The sequence below is a fragment of the Malaya genurostris genome, chromosome 1, assembly GCF_030247185.1.
Source record: "Malaya genurostris strain Urasoe2022 chromosome 1, Malgen_1.1, whole genome shotgun sequence".
Taxonomy (NCBI): Eukaryota; Metazoa; Arthropoda; class Insecta; order Diptera; family Culicidae; genus Malaya; species Malaya genurostris.
In genome coordinates this window covers 4586409-4606503 of record NC_080570.1, presented here as the reverse complement: position 1 = coordinate 4606503, position 20095 = coordinate 4586409, and the positions used below count along the sequence as shown (strand labels likewise).

The following is a 20095-nucleotide window of genomic DNA, read 5'->3' as shown; positions in this document are numbered from 1 at the left end:
ACGCTAATGCAATTGTTATCATACTTCCATTACTTGTTTTTTTTATTGTAACTATAAAGGTTTTACTTGTTTTTTTTTTCTTTTCATTTCCTTAATCATCATCAGTGTTTTGCTGTGTGAATCGTAGATAGCATATATATATTGTGTTTCGCCTGACTTTCGTCTTCTCGATAACGACTATTTATTAATCAAAATCCAATCCAATAATTCGCAGATACACTAAATCGAATATGTTCGGTTTTATGTTCTTCTTCTTCTTCATTTTCTGTCGGTTGCTGCCCGTTCATCAAGTGTGGAGTTTCCACGTGTTTTTTTTTTATTTTCCTAGTACACCAGCACACACACACAGAACGCACAGGATGGCTCTGCTGGCGCAAAAAGGATTCAGGCCCAGTTGAAAACTTTACGACTTCTGTTTGCCACCGTTGCCGAGGCCCCGTGGCTGAGGGTGTGTGCGACTGGTGGCTGTGGAAACTAGTGGAAACACACCCACGCGCGCTTGGTCGAAATTCTAAACAATATGGGGGCAATCACCGCATCATCATCATCACCACCACCATCACTGCTGGTGTCTGTCCGTCTGCTTTTTTTCCACAATCATCATCATCTTCACCGTGTTTTGTTTAGTACAAACAAATAGCGAAAAAAAAAACGGAATCAAACGAAATAGAACTAAAACGAAAAAAACAATGCAATTCTTCGTTGGTTCACCACACTTGAGACCCCGCCTTTGCTCTATCTATATAAAAATGTAGTAGAGTACAGTAGATATTTACGCACGAAAATAAAACAAAAATAAATCATAACAGTAAAATATAGGTTTTTTTTGTTTTGCTCAGCATTTTTCAACATCATCGTCATCGAATGTGTCTTCTTCATCTCCTTCTTCTTCTTCATTTCGACTGCTCTGTTTCCGCTATGCGGTTGTTTTTGTTTGTTTATCGTAGATTATAGCTTTATTTTCTCCTCACTAAGCCATCATTTTACGTAGTTTTCTACCAAACATGCCCGCGCGCGCATAGTTCTGCTATTTAGTTAATTTCTATTATTTTTTTCTGTTTTCGCAATTTCATAGCTTTTTTTGTTATAGTAGTATGAGTAATAGTAGTTAGTTCCTTTCCCTTCAGTGTTCTTTTTTCTTCTTCTTCCTTCTCTTCTGTTATCATAAAACCTTCCCTTTACGGGTTTAGTTTCTGTTTCAATCCAATCATCAGAACCCATCTTCAATCAATTCGTAGGCGAATTTCACCACGGGCTTGATTTCTGTACTATTCGTCATCTTTTATCTTCATTATTCTGTTGCATACTGAAAGAGTGCGTGAGAGAAGCTCTAGAAAATACACAAACACCGATATTAGGCAATATATCTTTTTCTTTCTTCTGATGGTATCTGCGTTTTGTTTCATTCATTCATTATATTTACTGTTATTTGGGATTGGTTAGTTTACTGAATTTTGTTGCTGCTTACTCTGCTTCTGCTGCTGTGTGGGTTTTAGCGGATTTTCGGCGGCGCAAAATGTTTGGCGCCTCAATTTCTGATTTCTGATTTTATTTCTTAGCTCAGCTTCGTTAGTGTTAGAGTGTGTCACTGCACGCAGCACATCCAAGCAATCTCGACGACGACGACGACGCCTAACCAACCAAATGACGACACATTGAAGCAAATTATAACATCATCAAAGTATGCCGTGTTTTGGTAGGAACAAAATAGAAAATCAAAAAGGAAATGTCCTCTAGTGGATAATTGTTTTTAGTATAAGTTTCATGGTGAGCTAAGTCCCTTTTGTTCAGAGTATTATTTGCTTTTTTTTTCGTTTGCTGAATAGACTTTTGTTTTTGTTTCGATATTTTATATTAATAGTATTCTTTTTGGATCTGGTTTAGTTTTTTTTTCTTCTGCAGTTATGCTTTATGCGCTTGTATGTATTTTGCTCAACGTTTCATGAAATGTCATAGATGAGTAAATTATTTCACGTTGGATAATTTCTTCAGGGTGTCCTGTAAGGATTTTACATTTTTTTTCACGTGCTGCGAACGTTTAAGTAGCTGGTAAAAGTAGACTGAATATTATTAATATTAATTTTTAAGAATTACAAAAAAAAATATTGAAAAAAGTTTAAAAAAAATTATCGATGATCGGTCTGATTTATTGCTTTTCAGTTCCCGTACGGAAAAACGGGGCGAGTAATACATTTTCAGCAATTGTTTTGACCTGTCTTCAAAATATTAGATTATCGATTGGAATCATTGGAAATCCCATCGATCAAACAATTTTTACTCACGAAAAAAATACCGGATTCAAATTAGTTATACTTTCTCTCTCTCTCTTCGTTTACTCCGTCCGTGGTTCTTATTTTGGCATGCAATTCGGGTAGGAAAACAGTACTCCCCGGATGAGCATCAAAACTAAAACACTTCTGTTTTTATTTCTCTACTTCTTCATATTATTATCCAGATCTCTAATTTCTACATAAAGCGTGTATGTGTGTATATAAAGCAAAATATCAACTGATTTTTTCTTCTTCAAAAAAGTGAAGCTTTTGGCTTTTTCCTGCCTGTGCATTTTATTTTTTTTCTCCATTAATTGGCTGACGTTGTTCATCTAATGTTCTAACCTGTATTATGTGTGTATTAAAGCGAAAGCAAAATCGAAAACAAAGAAAAAAAACCTACACTCATAATTGTTTTGGGGGGTTGGGGGTAGAGTAGGGTAGGGTAGGGGATTTTAGAAGGTGGAATCTGCTACGTTGCTGCCGCGGTTGCATATTATCCCATCCGTCAAATTAGAAACACTTTCTGCTCACAAACGACCACACCACCACCACCATCATCGATCCGTAGCTCCCGAACTACTAGTGTCCACTCCATTTAGCAGGCCAGCCCTGAAAGAAGTTGTTGTTGTTGTTGTTCAGTCAAAAAACCGACCGGATTCATCAGTTCCCAATAATACTTACATGCTTCTCATGCTCCCACGGCTGCTGCAAAGGTCCATCGTTGCCGCCCATGTCGTTCGGTCCACCCGGCATGAACTGATACTGGAGCGATTGCATAAAACTGATGTTGGCCTGATTCGGACCACTACCACCGGCTCCGCCGCTACCACCCAGTGCGTTGTGGTATTCCATCTGCAGTGGCTTTAGGGGTGAGAAATGAAGAAAACAAAAACAAATTTCAATACTCTTTTTTTTTATTCTTCGAAGAAAACATGCAAGTTTCTCTGTATATCAACCAGTAGAGGCAACAAAATGGAGCGGTTCTTAGATCGGTTAAGCCATCTCTGCAAAAAGTGAGGAGAACGGAACCGAAATTCGAGAACCGGCATAGTCGAAATCGGTTCGTATGGCCATCAACTAAAAAAATTGAATTTGTTTTAAGGTCAAATTTAGAAGACTTTTTACGATTGTTTGCATTGTGCTTTAAACGGCAACTTGAAATTTCAATCATTTATCATCGTGTATTTCTCCGAATCCGAAAAAAAATCAGATTTTTTAGGGACCATAAAATTAATTAGAATATTAGTTTATGAAAATCGACTGCGAGAGCACAAAAATGTTCACAGTGATTGTATATTTGGATGTGAATAATCTTTTGGTACAAAAAATGAGGAGGTTTTATGCCTACTAGAGAGAGAGAGAGATTTATGTCGTTTTCGCTTGATACCGAACCTAATCCAGTTTCCACCCTAACTGCTGTCAAACCGTTTTTTTGAAAAGCCAGTTTCGAACCTAGTTTCAACGTCGTTGAACTGAAAATCGAGTCACTTTCGACCCTGATTCTTATATCGGGTTATCTCAAACCCCCGTTGCTAAGTGCGAACCCAACACAGTTTTGTGAAAATTGTTTGCTTGATGAAACTAAAGAGAAAACGACATCAGTATGTGTCAATTCCAGTGAACTTTTCCATGCTCCAAATATACCTTTCCATACGAAAGAGAAAAAAAACTCACCTGAAAATGATCCTGCAAGTGAAGATCGTCAATGAAGTGCCTCGGCGGTGGGCCCATCCATTGCTGGGGACATCCACCACCCGCACCGACACCGACACCTCCACCACCTCCACCACCGCCACCCATTGCAGCCAAGTTTTTATCTACCATCCAGTGTGCATTGCCGGCTGCGGCTGCCGCAGCTGCTGCCAGGGCACTTGGGTCGTTATCCATACCGACACCGATTCCTCCGCTAGACCCGTAATTGAACTTCCAACTGGCGCGCTCGGAACCAATAGCTCGTGCCATTTTGCGACCATCGTCCTGCTGCGGTGGAAGACCTCCGCCTCCTCCCGGGGGTCCACCCACCAGTCCACCACCGTTGGCAGTAGGTTGGTTATTGTTATTGGGAGAAATTGTTGGTGAACCTCCCAGTGCCATCGCGATACCGTTTTCGATGTTCATCAGGCTATCGCGTGACTGCAGATGTGCAAGATCGGAAAACCAATTAGTTCCACTACCACCACCTCCACCACGATTCCCGGGTCCACCGGGAGCCGGTCCGTGCTGACTGTTTCCACGATTGGGACCATACGGTGGCATTTGGTGACCTCCGTTCGGTGGTAAATTCTGATACTTCCCTATCGGACCAGGAGGCGCATTCGGATGGAACATGTTTCCGAATTGATTCGCAGAGGACAGTTTGCTCCCGGGAGCCGCCGGTTGATGACTTTGCGACGGTGGGATCGCAGAGAAGGCAGAAGCTTTAGGATTCAGACGTGAAATCGGTGGTAGACCACCGCCACCACCACCACCTCCTCCACCCAAGCCCATGTGACTTTGATAGGATGATTGTAACGGATCCGGACCAAAGTTCAGGACGTGTTGATTTTGCGATTGAAGAGCTTCGAACATCGATGATGGTGGTCGAGAGTTACCTACCAGAGGCGGTGGATGATCTCGGGAACCTACCAGTCCACCGTAGTCCGAAGTAACCGGACCGATGGGGCGTATCTGAGACGAAGGATTCATAAGCGGACGCTGAACTGCCAGACCACTGGGAGGAGCCTGCTGTTGCTGTTGTTGCTGCTGAGGTGGCTTGATAACGTTGTGCTCATTCGGTGACTGGAATTGTACCGATTGCGATTGTTGGTGTTGTTGATGTTGAACCACTCCCTGGGATTGCTGTTGCTGCAGAGAACTGTTGCTACTAGTTGGCGGCCCAGTCGACAGTAGATGGGATTGTTGATGCTGCTGCTGTTGGTGTTGTTGTTGTTGCTGCTGTTGTTGCTGCTGAGACAACGAAGAGCTTGATGAAGCCGACGGGGGTGTTCCCGAATTGCTTGACGTTTTGGAACTGACCGGTGAAGACACGTTGGTTCCACGATAACCCGGAGCTTTCGAAGCATCGACCTAAAAGTGGGTTGAAAAATCGATATGATTAAACTTTCAACGACTGTTTGTTTCGCCGCATTTCTTCATACCTGCAGCGGAGATTCATTCTCGATGAAGGACGAACCGGCACCGTGCGGATGGCTGTAGATGGTTTTACCAGCCCCTCCACCGCCACCGGAAACACTGTCCAATACACCACCGGTACCTACCGAGCTGAGCACTCCTCCCGCGTGGTGATGACCGTGCGGGTGATGATGATGATGATGGCTGCTGTGGTTGTGATGATGATGGTGCGAGGTTTCCTGGTGCTGCTGACGATGTTGATGAAGATGGCTGCCACCCGGTCCGCTTGTTCCACCACCATTCGAGCCCCACTGACTGCTACCGTAGGAGTCGTTGAACAGAGAATACTCATGCGCCTGCGCATTGGCATGCAAGTTATTGTTGATTTTCGATTGTAACTGAGCGATCGCTGAGTTATTGGCAGACAATCCGGACGCCGCCGCCGCCGCCGCAGATGATGATGACGAAGCCGACGATGACGACGACGACGATACTATTGTTGATAAACCACTTCCAATCGGACCGGCCGTTGGGACTCCACTGCCGATAGCGGTGGGTACGACAACTGAAATCGAGTCCAGGTGAGAGGATGCTGATGCCGAAGAAGATGCTGCCGCCTGTAACAGTGGAGACGGGGTAATATTTCCACGGGCCACCGGTGGTTGTCCGATGGGGGTAATTGATCGACCGGAACCGGTTCCCACGGGAGCAATAGATGCGCTGCTGCTGCTGCTGCTGCTAGACGTCGGATGTGCAGCTGAATCGACAATCGTGGGACCAGCGCCACTGGATGCGACCGGTGGAATAAAAGTACTCATTTTGGTTGGTGGCTGAATTGGTGCTACTAGATGTTGTTGCTGCGATGGTGCAACAATCGAACTGGATAGTGAAGTGGCCATCGTGGTTGAACCACCAGACGATGACGACGAAAGGTAAGTAGAGGTGTAGATCGAAGTGCTGGCAGCGATATTGCTGTTGTTTAGAACGTTGCTGTTGCTGCTGGTGTTAGCAGATTGTGCCAAGTTTCCGAATGGCGCGGGTAAACCCTTAGCGGGTGACTGTAGAATTTGCACCGGTTGACGGATCGTTACCGGGGCACTGACTGTTGTATTGGACGACGACGACGATGATGTACTGCTGCTACTACTGTTCGTCACACTTGAAACTGCTGCGTTGGTAGGTGGGGAGACGACCGACGATGTCTGATTGTTGTTGTTGTTGTTGGTTTGCTTTTTCTGCTGCTGGTGGATGGCAGAAGACCCGCCGGACGAAACACCGGCACTTTCGGCAACCAGTTTAGCGAAAGTATTACTGATCGCGTTGTTGTTGTTGGTACCACTGTTACTGGTAGAGTTTTTGATTGAGTGCTTAATTGATTGCATCATGCTGGCGTAGGCATTTTTCGATAAATTGTTCGCTGTGGCCGAACTCATACGTTTGCCGCCATCCTTTCCTAGTCCACCACCCGTCGACGATGAAGTGTTGGGTGTAATAAAACGTGAAGCCTGCGAGGTATTAACACCACCGGAACCGGAAAATAGATTCTTAGCTGCCTGAGGACGAGTTAGTATCCCACCACCACCTCCTCCTCCTCCGGACATAGATTTTCCGGTGGCTGCGGCGAGAACGGCCGAAGCCGTAACCGGTTTGTTCTGATTCGATGCGACAAATACGTTCTTTCCTTTGGACATTCCCGCAGAAGAACCCATCAGCGAGGCAGCATTTCCGGAAGCGACTACTGCCGACAGGGTCGGTGCCGTTGAACCGGATTGGATAGTAAGTCCACCACCGCCGCCAGTTGGCATCGAAGAAGAATGCACGGGGGCAGGTGAGGCCGAGGAAGAGCTGCTTTTGGCAGTGTTATGCTTCGGAAGCATCTGCAGTATATCGACGTCCGGATCTTTGATCAGAGTGGCTATCAACGAGTGAGCCTGTTTGGTCGCCTCGAGTGATCCTTTGATGGTAATCGATCGATCACCTTGAACCTTGCCCTGTTTTTCGACTTCGATATGGGCACCGGTGGCCGCACGAATTGCATTGATGTTACTACCGGCACGACCGATAACCCGAGAGATTGCGTGCACCGGAACCTGAACCTTCTTGCATTCCATCGGAGAAGACTGGCTCTGCTGAACGGAACTCTTCCGAACGACTTCCTTCCAACCTTCCTCACGTTTGGCGGCGGCCACTACACCACCGCTGCTACTGTTCTGCTGCAGCACTGCACTGACCATGCTGCTGCTGTTTCCACCACCCCCCGATGAAACGGTTGTTTGTTTAGTTGGACTTGTTGATTTTTGCTGCTGCTGCTGTTGGTGATCTTCGCTATGATAGTACGAGGTTTTACTGTTGGCATGATTTTTCTTCTGTTGATTGCCCGCACCGCTACTGCTGCTGCTGCTGCTGCTGTTGTAGAAGGTAGTTGACTCACTGCCATCGTGATCTTCCTTGTCAACCGCCGTGTGACGATTGGAACCGAAAACGATGATCGATTTGCGATTACCTTGCTGCTGCTGCTGATGACTGCTTCCATGATGAGACGACGACTGTTGCTGGTGTTGATGGTGCTGCTGCTGTTGCTGCAACAATTGATGATGATCTCGTTGTTTTCCATCTACCTTCGAGGGCGGCTCCTTTGGAGCCACATTCTCTTTTTCGATAATTTTTTCACGGTGTTTACTTTCAAAATGGTCACCACCACCACGTTTTGCCGATTCATTCAACTGTTGACGACGTTGCTGCTGCTGTTGATGGCCTGCAGCAGCAGGTTTTTCCTTTTGCTGCTGTTGGTGTTTATCCTGAACCACAGAACTGTTGCTGCTGGCCGTTGTTGTCGTGCTGCTGTCTGGGCTGTTACTTTGTCGAGTTTGATTCGGATACTGGGATTGCTGATGATGCTGCTGTTGTTGCTGCTGCTGTTGTTGCTGCTGCTGCTGTTGTTGTTGCTGTTGTTGCTGTTTGGCATGTGCGACTTTAGTTGTAATAGCCGAACTTGCTCGAGATTGTTGATGTTGCTGTTGCTGCTGTTGTTTACGTTTTTTGTTATTCTTTCTTTGCTGTTCAATCAAACTAGAAGATTTAACATCGGAGCTCGAGCACGAACCCTGACTGTTGGCATCGATGCCGGAATCTCCTTCCTCCTTGTCGTTTGCAGCGGCATTCGCGGCATTGTTAGCGACAGCAACCGAGGCGCTATGTTGATGATGATGATCACGCGGTTGCACTCTGCTGTTAGCAGCCGCAACGGAACGATTTCCTGCAATGCTATGCATTGGGACACCAATGATGTCATCGTCATCATGGTCACTATCATTATCATCATCCTTATCGTCGTCCCCGTCGTCGTCATCATCGCTGTTGCCTGGTTTGCTATCACCTTCGACCAGCTTCCGCTGCTGTTCTCGTTTTTCAGCCTTTCTGCGCTTTTTACGTTCACGCCGCTTAGCGGCTGCCGCTTTGCGGCTCTCCTCCCTACTTCTTTCCAGATCCAACTCTTTCAGCAGAATAGAAGCATTGATGTTCGCCTTGGTCGCCTGCTGATCCTTGGCTTGACGAATAATCTTCACACAATCGTGACACTTCTCCAGCAGATCCTTATCGCTGATGGTACTGATGTATCGTGTCATTTCCTGATCCGACGGAAACTGCGTCACATGGGTGACCATCCATCGGACGACCTTCGTGTGGCCTTTGCGGAAAGCAGCCATCAAACAGGACACCTTTCTATTGTCCTGCGAGTCAATATCCGCTCCAGCATTGCACAGTACTTCAACGACCGGCAGGTGGCCACCATTGGCAGCCAGCCAGAGTGGGGAATTGCCCTTTTTGTTCTTCACTTCGACAGCTGCTCCACGTGACAGCAACAATTCGACAAATTTGATGTGACCTTTGTCAGCAGCGATTGTCAGACCGGTATCACGGGACGACGGAACCGGAGCAGCGTTCACGTCAGCTCCCTTGTCCAGCAGGACTCGACCAACTTCGATGTAACCACCGGAAGCAGCTTCCATCAAAGGTGTCAGTCCGGTTTTGGCGCGATGTTCAACATTGGCTTTGCGATCCAACAGTAGACTAACGACTTCATGTCGACCTTGGAAGCAAGCAAGCGTCAGAGCGGTATTCCGATTTGTCTCGATTTGAGCGTTAATATCGGAACCCATGTCCAACAGTAACTTCACCGCAGCCGTATGTCCATTCATTGCCGCCAACATGAGCGGACTGATTCCCAGTTTGCTACCAGTTCGTGAATTGATCTCCGCTCCATGACTGAGCAGTAGTTTGATAATGTTCACGTAACCACCGCTGGCAGCCAAGCTCAGTGGCGTGTAGTCGGAAACATTTCGGTGCTCCCGGTTTGCATTCATGTTGAGAAGCAGTTCCACCACTTCGTACCGTCCACCGGAGCAAGCTAACGACAGTGGTGTGTCTTTGGTTCGCTCGGATTGCGCTTCCATTTCTGCACCATGCCGAAGCAGAGTTTCGACTACTTTCTCGTGTCCTGCCGTAGCGGCCAGGATCAACGGAGTGAAACCCTTCTTGTCTTTATGCTCAATGTTGGCGCCACGATTGATGAGTAGTTCGACCAGTTCTTCGTGACCACCGGCACAGGCCAGGGTGAGGGCAGTATCATGATTGGAATCGGTTTCGGAGTCCACATCGATCTGTCGCTCCTGTACGACATTCGTTGGAATGGCCGTCGGGTACTGGATCGGGGCCGGTGTTGGACTAGCATCGAACTGGTATCCACCGGCGGTAGCACTCTGCTGACCGGCTGGTGCCTGTCTTACTCCTGCCAATCGATTTTTTTCTTTGCGAGATTTATCGGCTTTCTTCGTGCCAACTTTTCCACCGGTTGAGGTTGCCGTATCCACGGTCTGTGGGCTCTGCTGACGTGGTATCAACAAACCACCCGTCTGGGGTTGCTGCGTCTGTGTGGCAACCTGTACCTGCGCATGCTGGGTGCAATGTGCTGCCTGGGCCTGGGCATGCAATTGCTGCAGCTGTTGCGCCGACTGGGCTTGTTGCTGTTGAGCCAGAATCACAGAACTGGGATGTACAATATTTGGTGACTGGAATTGTTGTTGCTGTTGTTGGTGCTGCTGCTGCTGCTGTTGCTGTTGTTGAACGGCGGCTACCGCCTGCTGCTGCTGTAGTTGTGCCTGTTGTAGTGCGGCAGCCTGCTGTAAAGTCACATTACACTGTCCACCGATCGTATGCTGATCGAGCTGTTCCTGGGTAAGTTGCAGCTGTTGTTGCTGTTGTTGATGCTGTTGCTGCTGCTGTTGCTGAGTCGTTGGCAGCTGAAACAGCAAATGCACCTGCGAGGACTTGTCCGCATCGACATTAAACACAAACTTGGGCTGTTGGCCATCGCCGGCGGTAGCACCGGGTACTCCTGCCGCTCCACCCGGTTGATGGTGTAGTACGGTTGCTCCCGAAGCGGTGGTAGTTGCCTGTAGGATGAGCAGAAAAACATGAATTGTCAGTTGGATTATATGTGATTAATGTCAAATAAAAATTTTAATTTCTTGAGTAGATTAATTGAAAATTAAAAGGTTATACAAATCTATGCGGTTATATTGATTTCATAGCTTCAGAAGAAATTGAACTTTGAAATCTTACCAATACAATCAAAAGAAAAACATTTTCTCTCCCATCGTTCGCCCAGTAAAGACATTTGAGATTTTTTGCATCTCTTTACCGCTTAAGTATCAGAGAGATTATAATTTCTTAAACACAAAAGACACGGTTTTTAAATTTCCGAAACAGAGCTTTCATTTTCAAACAGAAAATTTCTAAATTTTAAGTTCTTTATTCTAAATCCATGTAACTTTCAGTTGACTTTGTCGTAAAACTTGACTACGAAGTCACACATAATGAACCATTTGGATCGAATCAATGGAAAAATGGAATAACCTTCTCTCGATTATATTGAAGTTTTTTTTTAAATAACCATTTTAGAAAAAAAATCTAGTCATTAAGGGGTACCACTGTAAAATTTTCATGTATGTATGTCATGTATGATCTTAAAAATGATATTCCAAAATATGAAAAGCGAGAAAACTTCTAGATCCAACTGAGGGTGTAGAATTTTAAAAAAATCGGAATTTTTTTTTCATTGCAAAAGGTTATGTATGATCTTAAAAATAATATTCCAAAAGATGAAAAGCGGGAAAAACTTCTAGACGGCCGTCAAAATGCAGCACTTTCGCAGAATTGCCGCCAAACCGCCATTTTGTTTTTCAATTTTTAGAACTGATATTTTTTGTACTTAAAAACTGTCCCAGAAAGTATGGACGCACTTTGATTTCGCAGTAAATAATTCACAAGTGTTAGATATTCAAATTTTATTCGATATACTGATAATATTAGACTACAAAATGTAGACTAGCTGGCGCACCTTCTTGCGAACGTTCCTCATTAAATTCCGTACAGACTTCTTGGCGACAAGTTTTGACACTTTTTTCCAATCTTTTTCGAACTGTTGAATGGTTTCGGCTGCCGAGACATGTTTCCTAAGATGTGCCTTCGTTGATGCCCAAAATTCCTCAATTGGTCGAAGTTGTGGGCAATTTGGTGGATTCATGTCTTTTGGGACGAAAGTGACATTTTTGCTAGTATATCATTCTACCGTTGATTTCGAGTAGTGGCAAGAAGCAACATCTGGCCACAAGACAACAGGATCCTTGTGGCTGCGAATCATGGGTAGAAGTCGTTTTTGTAAACATTTCTTGATGTATATTTCGCTGTTTTTGAAGCAGTGGTGATGAAGGGTTTCGAAATCTTACCGCAGCTACAAATTGCTTGCCAGACCATAGCTTTCTTACCAAATTTTTTGACTTTAATCGATCTCTCGGACTGGTTTAACACTTGCCCTTCTCGCACCGTATAATATTGTGGTCTCGGCAAGGATTTGTAATCGAGTTTCACGTAGGTTTCGTCGTCCATGATTATGCAGTTCAAATTTCCAGCAAGAATCGTATTGTACAGCTTTCGAACCCTCGGCCTGATCGATGCCGCTTGTTTCGGACTACGTTTTTGTTATTTCTTCTGAACATTTGTCTTCGAAGTGCCCACTTTTTTGGCCACATCCCGAACTGAAACCTCCTTCTTTTGCTCGAACGCCTTCAGTATACGTTTATCCAACTGAGGGTTAGCAGGACCTTTTTTACGACCAGTTTTCGGTTTATCCTCAAAGGTGTTAACCTCACCGAACTACCTGATTGCATTTCGCACGGCTTTTTCACTTACTCTTTCCATTTTTGCTATCTTTCTCAGTGACAGTCCGCGTTCTGTGCACCATTTGTACACAATTTTTCGACGTTGTTCTGCTAAAAGTCCACGCATTTTGAAACAAACTAATGAAAACGAATAAACAACTGCAGAAGTGGTTAGAGAAGAGTGTAAACAACAGGATGCAGCCATAAAAATTGACAGATTCTGAACCATTGCGAAATGGCAGCGGTTTTTGGTTGCGTCCATACTTTCTGGGACAGTATTTAAATATACATATTAAAAAGTGCTTTGTACAAAATTCGGATTACTACATTTTTTGGATCCCCCCTTAAGGGTTTTTGGGTACCTCAAGTATACCGGTTTATGTTCGATGCACAAAGCTTTTTTTTTTATAAGTATCGATTTTTTATACCCGGTTCTAACCTTTTGGTCGTTCACCGGGTCAGTGTACATAGCTATTTTCATTTGTTAGGTGTTTCTTCTTCGATTCAAAAATGCATTAGCAGTTTATGCTGAACTAATAATGCCACCTTATAACCTTCTACACCTTATAACTCCAGAACCTGAAGTCGGATCTGGATAAAATCAATCTAGACTAGGTTCAGAAAATCTTTTGTTTGAACTTAAACTTGGGAAAATCAGTCTAATTGTCTCCGATAAATCGAAGTACATACTATTTCATAATTTTGATTCACTATTTCCGGTACTTCTAGAACTGGAATCCGGGATCAGATACGTTAGGAGTAAGTATCAACTAACAATATCTATAAATATGGAAAATAGAAAATTTCGCCAACAAATTTTTAAAAATCCACTTCTCTTTGCATAACCACTTATAAACAGCACTCTTGAAATTGAATTTCTTACACATATCACCTTGTAGTCCTGGAACCGGAAATCAGATCTAAATAATTGAAGGTTTTTCTATGAACTTTTTATATTTGAAAACTAAGTTTGTGAAAGGTACAGCCATCTCCGAGAAAAATTAGTGAAAATATATACTTTTTGTCTTTCTCATATAGAAAGGTAATGCAATCACTGTGTAAACCGACTTTTTAACCGAAGCCCGGAGGGCCGAATGTCATATACCATTCGACTCAGCTCGACGAATTGAGCAAATGTCTGTCTGTCTGTATGTGTGTGTGTTTGTGTGTGACAGAAATGTGCACTCGATTTTCTCGGAGATGGCTGAACCGATTTCCACAAACTTAGATTCAAATTAAAGGGTCCCATAGGGTGCTGTTGGACTTCCCGTTCGGGAGTAACGGGTTAAAATGTGCAAAAAATTAAGAAAAAGTGCACTCGATTTTCTCAGAAACCACTCAACCGATTTTCTTCAATTAAGATTTAAATTGAAGGCCTTGTAAAGCTTGCTTCATTTAGAATTGGAACAAACTTTTGCTCATATTGTGGCGCTCCTGGTGGACGAATTTAGAAATTATTGTCGCCCACGTGTCGGGAATTTTGTCAGCTTCACGTATGATTTTTGACATTCCGCAAATCGATTGTACTTTGTAAACAATCAACATGGAAGCCGAAAGAAGGGAAAAAAATGTGCACAGTTATTTGAAAAATTCATTGGGGTCTGCATCTAGGCTAGCTGAACAGCTGAAATTGGCCAGAAATACCGTATGGCGCGTTATTAAACGGTATAAGGAAACATTGACGACGATTCGGAAGCCTCAAGCCAATAGTCGGAATGGAACTGTCGATCGGAAACTGCGTGGTAAGATTTTGAAGACGATTAGAGGAATCCTAATCTGTCGGACCGTGATTTGGCCAGAAAATTCGGTGCTGCCCATAGTACCGTGAGGAGAACTCGACTCCGGGAAGGAATCAAGTCGTATCGAACTAGCAAACAGCCGAATCGGACCATAAAACAGAATAGTGTGGGCAAAATTCGTGCTCGGAAACTATACGACCAGGTGCTGACCAAGTTCGACGGGTGTCTTCTGATGGACGATGAAACCTGTGTCAAGGCTGACTTCGGGCAAAACCCACAATTACTTGTCAACGGCTCGGGGGAATGTTCCAGCCAAATTTAAATTTGTTTTTGCCGACAAATTTGCAAGAAAATTTATGATTTGGCAGGGCATTTGCAGCTGTGATAAAAAAACGAAAGTTTTCGTTACAAATAAGACATTGACATCGGAACTATACCAAAGAGAGTGTCTCCAAAAACGAATTTTGCCGTTCATTCGATCCCATGACCATCCCGTAATGTTTTGGCCAGATTTGGCAAGCTGTCATTACAGCAAAGTCGTTCAAGAATGGTATGCAGAGAAAGGGATCCAGTTTGTTCCGAAAAACCTTAACCCACCCAACTGCCCCCAGTTTTGCCCTATTGAGAAATACTGGGCAATCATGAAGAGGAGACTCAAGGCAAAGGGAAAGGTTGTCAAAGACATCGATCAGATGACGACCTGGGGGAATAAGATAGCTAAAACGAAAGACGAAGAAGGTGTACGCCGCCTAATGAGCCGTGTTACAGGAAAAAATCGAGAATTCCTTCGAAACCATGGCGAATAATTTTATCCGTATTTTTTCTTAATAGTATGAAGAAAACGCTACATTTGTATAAGAAAAAGATCTTGAATTCAATAATAAATAACTGAAATACAGGCAATTGTCTTTGTTCCAATTCTATCTGAAGCAAGCTTTAGTCCCATGAGTTGCTGTTGAATTTTATCTGGATCTGACTTCCTGTTCGGGAGTTATGGGGTAAAATGTGCAAAATGAACTAAAAACGTGCAATTGATTTTCTCAGAAACCGCTCATCAAATTTTTATAAATTTCAAATTAGTTTCAAATGAAAGATCTCACAGTGCCATACGAAATTCCTAAATTTCATCCAAATGCGACTTCCGGTTCCGGAGTTATAGGGTAAAGTGGGTTAAATATTGTACACCGTCACTTAAACCGGGGAAACAAAATACGCAAAAAAAAAATCTAAACTGGTTTCAAAATTACTCAAATCGATAGCCATTATCAGTAGGCAGCTAAACAAACGGAGTCTGGCTATCCTGATTCCCGGTGCTCAGAAGCTCAAAAGTGGATCTCACTCACTCACTCACGGAATTTTTAACTATCAAGTGAAAGCCAGTGAAAATTTGACTCAGGATTTAACATTTCGATATCAAAATGTAAATAGGATATATAATTCGATAGTCCCTTACATTTTAGTTTTGAATGCAAGGATATTGTGTACAATTATATCGATTGGAATTCCATCTACGAGATCATAACGATTCTTGTAAAAAAAAAGGTTAGATACTAGCAATGAGCATTACATTTTGTAAAGGGGTCTATCGTACTTTAAACCCTTTTCACATGTTGGTTTATTAATTGATTCGAAAGCTGTCGAAATGTATGTCATTTCTAAAGGAAAGCACCTTGAAATACTATCATTTGTATTCAACTGCGTTTGTTTTTACGTCGAATTGATGTTGAGAAACGTAAATTTATGTTTCCGAAACTGAATAACATAGAAAAACGAAGCACAACAAACCAAAGGATCAAAAAGCCGAAACTCAGAAGGTTGAATGGCAATTCTTTCAAGGGGCGCAGACCGGGAAAACGGTTTACTTGCGAGGGGCCACCGCGGTCCATCGCAAGCATACCGTTGGCTTGGTCTGCCCACTGAAAGAATCGCTTCGGGTTTCTTAGGTATGTAAGAAAATCGTCGCGGCTATCTGCCTTGTTCTCAAAGCCAACATTACTAAAATCAATTCTCAATTTTCAAAATCAAATTAGAAATTCGAGTTGATATGAAAGCAAGGTACTTATCACAAAAAAAAAATAGAATTTTTTGTATAGTTTTACCGACAGCATAACCCGAAGGGTCCTCCCTTCGATTTAATGCTGTTTTCGAAGTTTTTTTTTTCAACTCAAAAGTGTGAATTTTGACTTTTTATGATTCGGCTTTTTGAGGTTTCATCTTATTTTAATCATATATATTTCAGCTTTCCGAAATTTCGACTTATTATGCTTTGGTTTTCTGCAATGTAGGCTCAACGTGGTATGTAAGAACAACGTCGGCCTTATATATTTCGGCCTTCCGTTGTACCGCTCTTTGTATTTTGACTTTTTATTAGGCTCACATCCCAAGTATCATTTAGAACTGGTAATCAACAGACTCCATCAATATGATGTTTCAATGTTGACTAGTTTGTTTGGTGCCGAATTAGTAAATATGAATTTGGACTTACATATTCCCAAATGTAAGTAAATTGATTACTTAAACTCACCTGCAATTGACTGAGCAGCTGTAGCTGATCGAGCGATATCTGCTGGTTCGGATCGAACGCCATCAACTGACCGGCCGCTGTCTGACCAGTGGCAGTGGCCTGCCGGAAACCACACTGTTCTGCACCGGCTTCCGACAGGTTGATGTTGTTACCGTCCTCCTCGATTGGCGACGACGTACCGGACGTGGTCAGCTGACTTTGATTGCCGGCCCAACGTGTCTTGCAGAATGAATTCATTCCGATGAGATTGGCGTAGGCATCGATATCCTGGCAGCTTAGGTTAGCCGCCATTTCCTGGTGAATAAGATCATCGATGTTTTTTTTAATAAATCCGTTGATTATTTGAAAAATAGAAAATATTACCTGCAATGCCACCGGTATATCAGTGCACCCGTTCAGAGCATGAATAACTTCATCGATACATTCAACCCACTCGTAGTTGTAGATTGTCTCTCGGGATCCGTCAGCAGCGACAACCGAACCGTCCTCCGGATTGAACGTTTCAAGTGATTCGTCCAGTGTCGGATAGATGCCTCCCACACACTCGGACATGGTTTCGTTTTCCGAATCGTCTATGTTGAACATCTGCAGATGTTCGTCTCCGTCCTCCACGTACTGATGGTGGCCATCACCTTCGCTGAGTTTAATTTGCTGTTTGATATATACAGGAAGAATTTTATTGATTGTACGAAGGTGATGATACTTTGCAAACCAACTTACATTGCTACCAGCCTTATGTTGAATTATGTTGGAAACATGCTGATGCACTTGAACAAACTCCGGCGTGGGTAGTAAATCGGAGCGGAAATCATGCATCACTTCGCAGAAAATACGGGACAGATCGGCTAATTCGGCATCTGAAACGGTGGAAAATGTAACGGCTTATTAGAGAAGATATAGAATAACAATAATCTTACTGTTGGCTAATCCTTTACCACTGGGCGGCGGTGACGAAGGTCCATCTGGATTGGAGCAGCTCAATGGTGGAGTATCCGGGGGTGATTTAGGTGGATCAACCATGAAACGTTCGGCGATTTTTTGCAACATCTTCTGATTGCACAACGTATTCAGGGCTAGCTGGTTCAGTTGGTTCTCGTGCTCAGAGCTGTGACCACTGCTATTTCCTCCTAATACACCACCTCCACCTCCTACTCCTGCTCCTCCTCCCGTACCGATTCCACTCACAGTGCCACCGCTATTGTTGCTACTTGTGGTCGTAGTGGTACTGCTGCTTCCACTGGAGCTGGAACTGCTGCTGCAGCTGCTACTTCCACTAGCACTGCTGCTACTACTTCCAGCGGAGCTACTTCCACCGCTGTGGCTGCTAACAACGCTATTGGTAGTAGCGTTCACCGATGAAGAATTGGTTAGTTCTAGGGTCTGCTGATCGAGCTGACTAATAAGATTATTCGTAGTTTGAATTACATTCGCTGGCACAGAGGTGATCGTCCCGGCTGCGGCTGCAGCAGCACTGGTAATCACTGATAGACTGGACGTAGGAACCATGTTGTTGTTGTTGTTGTTGTTGTTGTTGCTGTTGTTGTTCGAAGGAATCACTGCTAGTGACGGTCGCGACTTGGCCGATGCGAAATTGGTACGATTGCCTGCGATCGCCGATTGTTGCTGTTTGGTTTGCGACACGGACAATGGCGCACCGGAACTGCCAGCAACCGAACCCACCGGTGACTGGAGACTGAGGTTCGATAGCGACTGCTGAAGAACCTGAACATTCTGCTCCGAGGTTGGAATCACAGACTGTGGAGAAATTTAAAGGCGATGAGTAACAATCCTATTGTAAGACATGACCACACTAACCAAGTTGTTATAAATTGACACCATTTGATTCTGTTGTAGGGTGCTCGGTGTGCTTGGCCATACCTGCTGCTGCTGTTGTTGTTGCTGTTGCTGCTGCTGTTGGCCAGTGGCTTGCAGTTGCTGGGCTGCGGCTGCTGCTGCAGCGGCGGCAGCTGCCGACTTGCGATTATTTTTGGCATCCTTCTTCGAGACGGGCTTTACCTTCGGTCGGTCACTGATTGCGGTACTCTGGGATACCTCCGAAGGACCGGTAAGATGAGTTCCGCTGCTACCAGATGATGCTGCGACTGAACCGGTTGGAACTGTATTCGTATGTGCCGCAAGTTGTAATGACTGCTGCTGCTGTTGTTGTTGTTGTTGCTGCTGATGTTGCTGATGCTGCTGCAGCGTTGTTGGCAATGATGTTGCAATAACTAGACCACTATCTGTTGGTTTTCCTCCTGAAAGTAGATCCGAGCGTGAAAAATAATATCTTTTGGGTGAGAATGTGACACGAATTGAGGGTTGGATCTCTAATAGTTTTTATTTCTTGTTTAGGAAGAATTACAAAACACATTGGAGAAAAAACTTGCCTGAAGTGTCGGTGGCTAGACCGTTCGGGGCTTGCTGCTGGCCAGTGCCTACTATCGGAATCGGCCCGAGCAAACGGGTCCCATTCAAGTATTGCAGTATTTTTTATACAAACAATATATTTTTCACACATTTAAATTTTAAATTGAGTGGAGTATAAAAAGAAAATAATTTATATAGAGCTCTTTCATATGGAGACTCAGAACGAACGGTATCAAATTTAATCCAATGTACTAACTTTAAATTGTGTACAAAATCCTGTTACAAAGAACACAAAATCTACACTACTTTCCGATATACTGAAGTATGGTTTGTTAGGAAAAAACCTGTTTGATATCAAGTCGTTCGCCATAATGCCATTTGGTATAAAGATCATTTGCAGGGTTGTTACGAAAAATTTCAAAATCAAAATGCGCGAAATCCGCGCGAAGTTGAAAGCTAAAACGAGTGATATTCGAGCGAAGTGTTACACAACTATATTTATGCAGGTGACATTTTCCGCAGAGCTTGAAAATTCACTTAAATCTAATATAAAAATCTGCAGAAGTTTGTCATATGAGCACAATAAATAGGTCCGCATACAACACGTTACTTCCAGAAATTCCATGAAAACGATTTCATTTTATTCTTCATCTTTTTCGATGCCCTTAGTTAGTTAATACTCTCTGATGTACGAAAAATGTTACAGTAACAATAAAAATGCTTACAATTGTGATTTTGAAAGAAGTTAAACAGATTTCAGCGAAGACATTTTTTTGCTTCAACATCTTCTTACTCGGCAAGCATTTCTTTCTAGTTAAGAAGAATTTTAAGGCAGACCAGGATGAGTATGATCTGATGCAC

General features: G+C 43.7%; 1 protein-coding gene across 4 annotated transcripts in view; it reads right to left on the bottom strand.

The window, feature by feature from the left end:
• Positions 1-924: 924 nt before the first annotated feature.
• Positions 925-20095, bottom strand: part of LOC131430610 (ankyrin repeat and KH domain-containing protein mask) — a 63295-nt gene continuing 44124 nt past the window's right edge. For all 4 annotated transcript variants that reach the window (XM_058595717.1, XM_058595724.1, XM_058595732.1 and 1 more), the window contains 9 exons: positions 18683-19122; positions 17785-18622; positions 17588-17724; positions 17231-17518; positions 16868-17161; positions 5411-10837; positions 3948-5339; positions 2955-3134; positions 925-2882 (listed from right to left, as the gene is read on the bottom strand). In XM_058595717.1, the coding sequence (XP_058451700.1) occupies positions 2853-2882; positions 2955-3134; positions 3948-5339; positions 5411-10837; positions 16868-17161; positions 17231-17518; positions 17588-17724; positions 17785-18622; positions 18683-19122 (9026 nt within the window). In that variant the 3' untranslated portion in view covers positions 925-2852. The remainder of the gene's footprint in view (positions 2883-2954; positions 3135-3947; positions 5340-5410; positions 10838-16867; positions 17162-17230; positions 17519-17587; positions 17725-17784; positions 18623-18682; positions 19123-20095) is intronic.